General features: G+C 39.4%; 1 protein-coding gene across 2 annotated transcripts in view; it reads left to right on the top strand.

Moving 5' to 3' along the window:
- Positions 1–10,468, top strand: part of LOC108238837 (frizzled-5-like) — a 61,707-nt gene that overhangs the window by 37,614 nt on the left and 13,625 nt on the right. Inside the window, exon 8 of one of the 2 annotated variants that reach the window (XM_017421150.3) lies at positions 1,852–2,009. In XM_017421150.3, coding sequence (XP_017276639.1) covers positions 1,852–2,009 — 158 coding nt within the window. Of the gene's footprint in view, positions 1–1,851; positions 2,010–4,570; positions 4,732–10,468 lie in introns of those variants that run through there. The other variant, XM_037976086.1, reaches the window with a different exon arrangement.

A 10,468-nucleotide genomic window follows, 5' to 3' on the forward strand; every position in this document is an offset into this window, starting at 1 on the left:
CTCTGATTCTTTAGGAACCTGCCAAGCGTTGCCATTAAAACTTCATTTACTGTCTTCCTCCCTTCCTTCAGTTTCCTCTCCTCCTGTTTTTTCTGTCTTTTCTCCCAGCCAAAGACAGCTCCTCTGTGATTAGCTGGTTTAAATTCTTTCTCCATCTTTAGTTTTTTATCAGATTCTGGTGTCCCTAACTGACACTAGATTTCGCAATATTTACCACCTTACCTAAAGACTCCTTTCATTTGAAATCCACATGCTGTGTGTTAGTGTCTTGGTTGGATAGAGGCTGGGTTAGACATTCCTTCATTGGTTACCTATTCATTGGTTAGACGAGACAGGATTCTGTTCTGGGACTGTGCATGGCAGCTGGACACTTGACTCTTAGTTATAAACAGCTACAGGGTTCTGGTAGTCTCGAGGTTCCCTCTCTCCTGGGATCATGGGTTTTTAAAGTTGAAAAAGTTGTCCTCAGTCATCCCTCCTGACCCAGTAGAATTGTGTGTTTGTGTATTCCTTTGCGGAAACAACCACCTCTGCTTGCGTTTCTCCTGTTTCATATTATTTTGCTGTTTATGGAACAGTTTTGGTCGCAGCCTTTGGCAGACGATGTGATAACTAGAAAAACATTGCAAACCAGCTCAAATCACTTTAGTCGCTTGGCAAGATGGTGGCGTTTTAAGCCAGGGCGGCTTTGCTCGCTGATATTAGACTGCAGCTTCCAGGCCTGGAGGATAATTATAGCACAGTCTGCCTCAGGAAAGCTTCATATATAGATCCAAAACACAAGTGCAAAAGTCTGTTTGAATTGGTCCCATTTCCCCAAACAGGCAAGGACAGTTTTATCTTAAGAGCAACAAAGTTCATCCAGTAATCAGTCCATCAAGTGGAGTTTTAAATTACTTTATTGCAAACCTTGCATCACCACTCTAATATTGTACATCCTGAGCTTTGTCAGGATCTATTCACATCATATGCACATATGCACAAGAATCTCCTACGTTTATCACCCGCCACTGAAAAGCAAAAAGGCAGGCGGTAACATTTTTGCCTGTGTATTCGTGCTATTTTCTGTCGTGTTAGCAAAATATCTCATGCACAGTGGACAGATTATCATGGGAGCTGCAGAAAGTAATCATTGGATGTACGTCTACAACTGATTACCTTCGGAGTCAGTCCAGTTCAAGATGGCACCGCAGCTAGCCAACACACAAATATGGATCTAGGCCTTTCTTGACTTTTCTGTGAAGAAGCTGCATTGAACTCATCCTGTGTGCAATGGCAATAAAGAATTTCCATTCTGAGTTTTGTAAATGATGTTGGTTTTTATCACATAAAATGTGTGTTTGAATAAACCTGCTCCGCTACTGTTCTAAATATAGGATTAAAAAAAATATAGAAAATGACAGAACTGCAGCCAATCTGCTGAGCTGCCTCGTGTTAGGGAATAAAAATCCCATTTTTTTCTAAAACATTTATTGCCCATTGAAGCTTTGTGTTAAAAGGAGCAATAATTTACATTGAGATTTGTAGAATGTTGTTCATTTAAGTCTTAAAAACAAATAGTGGATGAAACATTAATGCTGTGGTGCAATCAGTAAATGGAGTTGTCTTTACAGTTGCTTTGTGACTGACTGCAGTTCAGTGAATATGACGTATAGATGGTGGTGAGTGATGTAGTGGGTTTTCAATCATAAACACTTTCTTCAGTGATGACTAAAAACCAGGACACAACGCAGCTGGAACTGAGGTGATCCACCGAGTGTAGTTTTCACACAGGTGTCTGATGAACACATTGCATTGTATCAGCGTCTTTAACCCCTCCCTCCCTCCTCTTCCTCCCTCCTCATCACCAAGGTGATCGACGGGAAACTGGCTCCCTTCCTGTCCAAGGTGATCAAGTTTGCCAGCTCCCACGTGTTCAGCTGCAGCCTGTGCCGAGAGAAGGGCTTCATCTGCGAGCTCTGCCAGAACGGGCAGGTCATCTACCCCTTCCAGGAGAACGCCACCCGCAGGTAAAGATCCTCAGATCACCCTTTGAACCTTTTATTCAACCAAAGTTATCGATTTTAAGACTTCATCTAGATATAAACCAAAGATTTTCTGCTTACAGCAGGGCTTGTATTTTTCCGAAAGGTACTACTAACACATTAGAGTCTGTGTGACCTGAGTATACTGAATAATCTACAAAATATACTTTAAAAACTTTAAAACAAGAACAGATTTTTGTTAAAAATCCACAAGAGTGACACTATTTCTGAAAGAATAATTGGTATCACTTTACAAAAACTGTCCCATGACAAATGATTTGTTAATGCTCTATAAATGGGTTATTCCTGAGGTTGTAAACACTTCATAAAGCATTAATATAATTTTTGCTACTTGGTCACCTTACTTTTTTAACTAAATAGCTGTATATGCCCAAACAGACCTTGTTTCTGCAAATGCTTGTAGTGTTTAGATGCAGGCGACTTACTCACGAATGTTAGAAATGTAAAATCTAAACTATACAGAATGCAGACGAATAAATATTATTACAAATAAATATTGGCTCAGTATTTGACAAGAAACAAGTAAATAGTGTCCTTTTTATCTAATAATTAATTTATCTAGTTCTTAATTGTTTAAGAAGTGCTTACAGCTTAATTAATAACTGAAATGATAATTAGTAATAAGTCTATTATAAAAGTACCCTTATTGGAAACTGGTACTGGATATTTTTTTTATTTTTATGTTTGATTACAGGAGAATCAAAAATGTAGTTTTTTGGGGGGTTTGGGTGAACGACGAGTTTTAACAATAAATAAAAATTAGAATTTTTGCTGGAACAGACACAACTGAGGTGTTATTGTTGACAAACTGAGACGGGGCAGAAATGGGGATGTGATGCTTTTGACAGTAAGATTGAGCCTGCTGTTTGTTTCTGACGGTGGCTGGCATATGTGTGTGTGTGTGCGTGTGTGTGTGTGTGTGTGTGTGGAGAAGGGATTTTTCTCGACACAGTCCAGAACCTCATTGAAAGTCCAAGTGATAGTCAGCAGAAAGATAAGAGCTGATCAAGAGCGATTCCTGAAAGACTGAGCTGTGGCCTGAAACACACACACACACACACACACACACACACCCTAGTTGTTGAGGTGTTTTCTGACTCATGAAGCAAGTGTGAAGTGTTAGCTGATAACAGCTGTATCTGCTGTCCCAGGGACTGTGAAAGTACAAGTACTGGGTGTAAACAGTCACACCTATTTAATGCTTGAATTAAAAATCAAACTTATTCGCAGTTTTCACGTTTTTTTCTCATCCAGTGTTAATGATAAGATTGTGTTCACCAATGAAAATCCAGTTTTGCATTATCTTGGTTACAAGTAAAGATGACTAATTTTTCAAACGGGAAGAAGGGAGTCAGCGTGTAATGTTTGGTTAATGATTCCTGAATTTATTGATCATCTTTATCACTTTTTAGGCGGTACACCGTGATAATTAATGTTCTCAGATCTTTGCAGGTAAACCTGACAGTTTCATCCTAACTATCAGGACGGATAAAGTTTTAAAACTTAAAATGAAAGGTTTTATTTGATCTCTGAAGCGAAATGTTTTGAGAAATGTCTCTTTTTTTTGCCTAAAGTTAGAACTTCATTCAGTCTTTCAGGCGGATATTAGGCCACAACCTCTGATGTATGAAATGTTCATGAGATACACTATCCTCCGCTTGATTTCATTTTTAAAAATTTAAGGTTTGGGGTTCAAAATATCAGCCTGGGATTGTTCTCTGAAGATTTCAGTTCGCCAAAAGAGTCTTAATGTTGACTTTTGGGAGGCAAGTATGTCAGAATGAAAACACTTCTGGGTCAAACCAAAATGTTCCACTTTAAACGATCTAAACGGTCCTTTCAATGAGTTTAAATGCTGATAAACAGAACTGTTTTCAGCGCTGAGCCCAGCTGGGATTTTAGAAAGCAGCCTGCGCCGTCGGCACCCTGAAGCTGTTTTGATTTTATTGAAACAAACATGATGTCCGTCTGAACAAGCGTCAAGGCGATAACTGTTTTTGCCAATCTGCTCGTTCCACGTCAGTTAGTCAGTATCTGACGAGGTAAAACAAAAAAAGCAGCAAATTTGTTCTTCATTTTAGAAAATCAGGTTCTGTTTTTGTGTCTAACTTGCAAAACTGTATTCAAGGCCATGCACATTATTGTTGCCCAGCTCCACCCACATTGTGCCCACCTCGGCCCGCTTTGTCCCCACACACACACACACACACACACACACACACACACACACACACACACACACACCCGCAGTATACTGAAGAGCTGTGTAAACAGAAGCTAGAAATGTAGGTAAAGTTTTGTTTGAACTTCGTGCAGAGCAGAGAAACATTAACCCTCGCCGCGCGTGTTGCAGGTGCGACGGCTGCGGCGCCGTCTTCCACGCGGAGTGTCGTCAGAAGGCCCAGCCGTGTCCCCGCTGCGTCCGCAGGGAACTCCACCACAAGCGGCCGTCGTCCTTCTGGTCGCCTGACGACGACTCCCCCGGCTGCTTTCACGTGCCGTACCAGGACACCTGAGAGCACCGGCGCGCGCGCGAGCACGCACACCCGGGAAACCAACGGGGGCACCGGCGGGCCGCCACGCTGGACACACAGTGCCTGGGACTCGGATGGTCGGAGCTCGCTTAAGTTCCGGTCAGATCCGGAGCGTTGGATTGCACCTGAGCTGAGCCTCCTTCTGTTCTGCTGTAAGAAACAAACCGCTGCGTTGGGCTTTACAGCTTGAACCGTTTTGTAGTCAAACATCTCCACACATAAGGTATCCTCTCCTCCCGTTATCCCTACCTTTACTTATCTCTTACTCCAGGGCTTAAACATATAAAACAACAGCTGAATTCAAAAAGGTTTAATAGTCTTGGCAGCTTATTATAACCTGATCCTAAAGCCACGCTTAAGTTTAGTGATGAAATTACTAGTCAGTCGACTGAAAATTAAAAAATAATTTATCTAAAAAGCACAACGCTTTTTTTTTTGTTAGAATAAGAAAATTGATGGTGTTTTTGGCATCCTTTTTATTTCATACTAAATTGCAAAGCAGTAGAGAAAAAAAAAATTGTAAAATTAAAAAAACATACAACCATGCCTGTTGGTAGGTGCTGAAAAAAACATTTAAAAATGAAATTCTCACACACTAGCCTTTAAAGTTAGATGAATTCATCTCACGGTGAAATGAAATATTGGATGAGGGGTTTTTGTTTGTTTGTTTTAAGATAAATAGTCCAGTGTCTTCTCGAATAATGAAGGTTTACGTGCTATAATCATTTCTCCTGTTCATGATCTCATAAATATTAAGAACAAATGGAATAAAGTTCTTCAAAAAACAGTGTTTTAAATAGTTTAGGACAAAATGTTAGAAGGGTTTATTATGGTTTTTTCTCATGTATGTCAGCTTCATGTTGATGTATGAAAGTATGAAAACTGCGTCTAAACAAACTGACTCAGAAAGAAGTAAGTCTGGACGTAATTTAGGCTTAATTTTCCTTCTTTATCACTTGCACTAAATTAAATTATTTTTTTAAAGATCGGCATGAACAGGAGAAAAATTACGGTAAGAGAAACCAAACAATCAGGCTCCACAGATGCAGCTCAGTATAGTTTTGAAGCATGAAGTGTGTCTGTTGGAAGAGGCATCAGAATGTCAACAATGGATGTTTAGAGACCTTATTTCAGGCTTTTCAAGCTTCTAAATGACAAATAGGTGAATTTACTTTGGCCCTAAACAATATTATTATTATTGTTATTAACAGACAAAAAGATTTCCTTCATAAATGTGTGGAGAGAAAGGTGCCTCTATTAAATAGTCTTTCAAGTTTATTCATGATTAAAAATATGTGATTCTGGTCTGAAACCACGCTGCAAGCAGCTGAGACGATCTCCGTCTAAATCCGATCGAACGCTAAGGCCAAGTTTTGGAAACTTCACGAGGCTATTGAGTTTTGAAGGAAAGGATCTTAAAACAAAGTTATTGTCCATCACTACGAAAGGTAGGGGCTCATGTGATAGCCTTTAAAGAACAGATTTAAATGAAACTTTCAGAAAGCGATCACTGCTGTAACTTTTGAGGCAAAAGCTCATCCCAGGTAATCTAGCTGTGCACACATCATCAAACAAAGCACTGTGTTTGGTCCTCAACACAAAAAGTCATTCACGACAAGTTACATTTGTTGTAAAGCCAAATTAAGTGTAAATGTTACAGCTCCTCAGCTGGTTTTACACAACCTGGTTTCATCAGGCAGTGGAAAGATTTGGGAGGGTTTCCCCAGATGTTCTGATTAGGTATCCTAACTTGTTTATATATTTAATGAAGTTCTTCTAATACAGTTTATGTTAAGTTCTATTAAAATAATTTATCGATTTGACCAATTTGAGTTCTTAAATCTCATCATTTCATGAAACTACCATATCTTGGAGGAATGTGTGTCACCCTCCATCTTGGATTTCAGAATATGTGTTGAGGATGACCCTCAGCTACTACCACGCCAAAGTTTAGGTCAATATCTGTAAAACTGACTGAGTTAGAGCCGTTCATGTGGTTCCTCAGGACGATCAGCTGTGCGTCTTTCTGACAGTGTCATTAAAAGCCGTCCAGTGGTTCATGAGATATTTTGCTGACAGACAGACACAGGCAGGTGCGCTCCACCAGTTAAGATGAGTCCTAATTGTGAAATTCAATTTAGCTTTTCGAGTCTCCAGGAAATCTGCAAAGTATTGGTTAGAAAACACGAAGAGTGCTCCGAATCCTTTGAAACTCAGCATTAAACCTCATTGTCCCACTCATTTTTAGAATCATATTGAGGTCTTCAGGGAGCATTTTTGATTAGGATCTGGGCTCACTAGTTTGGGATCTTTATATAAAAAAAAACCCAATAATTTATTAAAATAATATCTGTGGTTGAAGTATTGCATCCTTCCATCGTCTTTTATCGAAACATTTTCTCCTTTTCCTCACATTAATGTGGAATGAAAGATGTTTTCCTCTCGTTTCCTCAGCGTTCCCTTCACCTAAATGTAAAACGCAAACAGACTTTAATTTCTAAAAAAAGGGACTCTGTCAGTCTTACGGGGGCACGTTGTCCTCCCTCCATCAGTCTGACCGTGAGATAAGAGGCAATAATTTACAGGAACTTCTTCTCTCATCGAGGCCTTTTTTCCTTCCTCTGTGATTCTACTTCCTGTTGTGCTTTTCCCCGTCTATCAGACGTGATAGTAGCTTTAGCTTTTAGTATCTCTATGCAACCTAGATGGCCTTTATAACCCCTCTGCTTTCATGTGTAAAATCCAAGAAATGTCTTCTTTTTTTTTCTTTTGAGCTGTAACAGCAGCCACACAGTATCTGTCCAGTTTAAAAGAAGATTTAAAGGGAAAATTAGTCAAACTTTAGATAATTTTCACTGTCGGATCTAGCAAATAAATAAATGAATCATGACTTATTGCAGCTGATTCTAAGAGTCTAAAGGTGACACCAGAGCGGATTCACGGCCCGCAGTTTTAAAGTTGAAAAGTGAGGATTTTTCAAGTGGTTGGAGACGTACCTGCTGTTGAATCTTGCTTTGTGTTTTGTGTTTTGTTTGTATTTTTTTTTTTCAGAAACTGAAGTTTGACTGCATTTGACTAATTAATTTGTCTGAGAACTTTTATCTTGTTTGAGCCATAAAAACCGTATCAACTTTGACGCTTATTAATGTGGAAATCAGATGCTGTTTTTTTGGGGGGGTTTTTTGTGCAATTTGTTTATGGAAGAAGAAAGATGAGGTGCTTTGTAAAAAGCAGAGATCAGACTGATTTTGGTGAGTCATGTCAGGACACTTTGGGTGGAGGAAGATGCACCGATGGGTCCGTTTCATTAATGCTCCTGATTGAAGCTGCATTCGGTGAGATTCAAACTGAAGAATTTCGTTGTCGTCGACTGATTGTGCCTGCTGAACAAAGAAGAAGTGAAGGGTGCATTTTCACTGTATCATTTTTTATTTATTTGTGTTATTTATTTGTGCTGTGGAGCTCGGCAGGTAGCTGGTCCAGAACTAAATCGTCAGCATCAAACTTTTAGCAAAAACAGGAGCTGTAAAAGTATCTTATTTCAGGTAAAGTCCTGGCTATAACTAATTGCAAAAGTAAAGAATGTTGGTTGAATATTAACATACCAACAGATTTTGGTTAAGGGATGTTGAGAGGATAGCTCAGATCATATAAAGTGGGGTTCTGTGGAATAGTAAATATGTTACCTGTTGTAGATAGCTCTGTGATCAACCTCCGTTGGAAGAAAATGAGTTTAATTATGAGCTGATTGCCAAGATAACCGCTAGTCTGACTGGGGTCAAGACCAAAAATGCGTCGCTACCATCTTAAATCAGCTCCAGCCCAGTTGTACATACAGATGCTGTTTCCTCCGTTTTTAATATCGTTGCTGGCTTCACATTGCGCTGTTATTCCTGCGCGACGTGCTCCAGGCTGCAGCGGAGGTTCTCCAGGCTGCTGCTGCAGCTGTATATCAGGGATACAAGAAGTTGCATCCCAAATACAGGATGGTCTCAGCACAAGTTTTAAGTCCCGCCCCCTCTATATAGACAGACCGAACATCGCCCTTGATAAATAATAAAAATACGATTTCAAATTTTTTCATACTTTTAGTTGTAATTAGCAAAAAACTAACTTATTTGAGGCTAAAAAGGAAGGTCATGTGACATCATGATTGTGTGGGGGGGGGGGAGTAGGCGGGACTTAAAGCCCCATATCAACCAAAAAATCCAACATGGCAGCTCCAGTAAACAGAGTCCTGCTGACTTCAGGTCCCAAGAACACTGGGATACGAGCTCTAGTACTCTTCATTAATCTTTGGTACTGTTAGTTCTTGCGAATAATCCTTTTATGTAAATACCTGATTGAAAGATTTATAAAACAGCATTTCTATGGACTACTGTGAAATGTTTGAGATAAGAGTTGCCTTAAGAATCCACTTTGGTCTTGGCCCCGCTCAGACTAGCCATTAGCTTGTCAGTCTGGTCATAAATATAATCAGTTTCTCCTTCGAAGAGCCATCTACAACAGGTAAGATATTGACTGCTCATAAGATTTCCACATAACCCCGCTGCGACTTTGAACTATTGCTTCAAGTAATGCTTGAAAAGAAAAGTTTTATCTAAAATAAACTGGCTTAATTTATAGGATACTTTTTTTTTTCCTAGTGATAAGTTGAAGTTTTCCGTTGTGTGTTTTTAAACAAACACAAGTTGTCTTTGGTTAAACTGAACCAAACATTCCAGCGTATTAATGAGTTTCAGAGAGCACAACTTGGGAACAAATAACCTTGAAACTCCTGCTGGGCTCTACAGTTTACTTCTGTGTAGCTAAAGGTGCTCAGTTTGTGGATCAGTTCACTTTGCACGTTCATTTCATCATCATTAATATTGTTTCTTTCGTTTATAAAATTTGAAAATACAGATGTATGAGTTTTTGTTTCTGCTGCAGTTTTATTTGAATGTACTGTGACGTCTGTGACGCATTTCACGTCTTGTTCTGTTAAACTATGAGTTCAGTTTAAATGCAGAAAATTACTTTTTTTTAAATTTGGTTTTTTTGTGTTCCAGGCACGTTGTGATTATTGCAAAATTATGTTCCACAGTATTTAAGCAGAGTAGCTGGACTGAAACTCTTGTCTCTTTTGCACTTTTTGGGGTCACTGCAGCCGAACTTGTGGAAATACAAAGAGTTGCTTTTGATCTATTTAAACTGATCCGTTAGCCACTGATTCCAATAAAGACATTTAATATTAGTGAAAGTTTCTGAATCTTGTGTGGAAAGATGTTCGTATCTGTTCTTTTGTTCAGCTGCTCTACGCATTTTAGCTGATTTTACTTGAAATAATAACAGCTTTCCCTTTAAATATGTCAGACAAATGATTTTCAGACATATTTTCAGAGAGAAAACTGGAATGGATGAGCTTGGTGCGTAAAAAAGAGACGAGTCCTGTCCACATGGGGACGGCTTTTGTAAATTTGTAAAAGTTTTTTAGTGTTTCACCCTTCCGTCCACACAGAAACGGTAATTTAGGAGCCCATGAACTTTGTTTTCCAACTGGGTTCCAGAGTGTAAAATAAAACTTGAAACACACCTTGTGTTTCCGTGTGGACAGCCCAAACACAACCTTTTTGAAGTCGACGTCAGTCCATTCGGCTCCTGCTCCTTTATTCACCATCCTCATCTTCTTCTTGTCTTTAAAGTTTGGATCACAGACTGTATGGTAATAAATATATATATATATATATACAACAGTGAAAATTGAGCTATCCAGTCTGGGTCCTTAGGCAAGACCCTTTGAGTTACTGCCTACCTCATACCATGAGAGAGATAAATATGAATCACATGCCGGCTCAGACGTCGCCCGGCCAAACAAGGTCTGCGTCAGGTGCTGGGGAACCAGAGCACCCT

Source organism: Kryptolebias marmoratus, linkage group LG6 (genome assembly GCF_001649575.2).
Source record: "Kryptolebias marmoratus isolate JLee-2015 linkage group LG6, ASM164957v2, whole genome shotgun sequence".
In the NCBI taxonomy this organism is placed as follows: domain Eukaryota; kingdom Metazoa; phylum Chordata; class Actinopteri; order Cyprinodontiformes; family Rivulidae; genus Kryptolebias; species Kryptolebias marmoratus.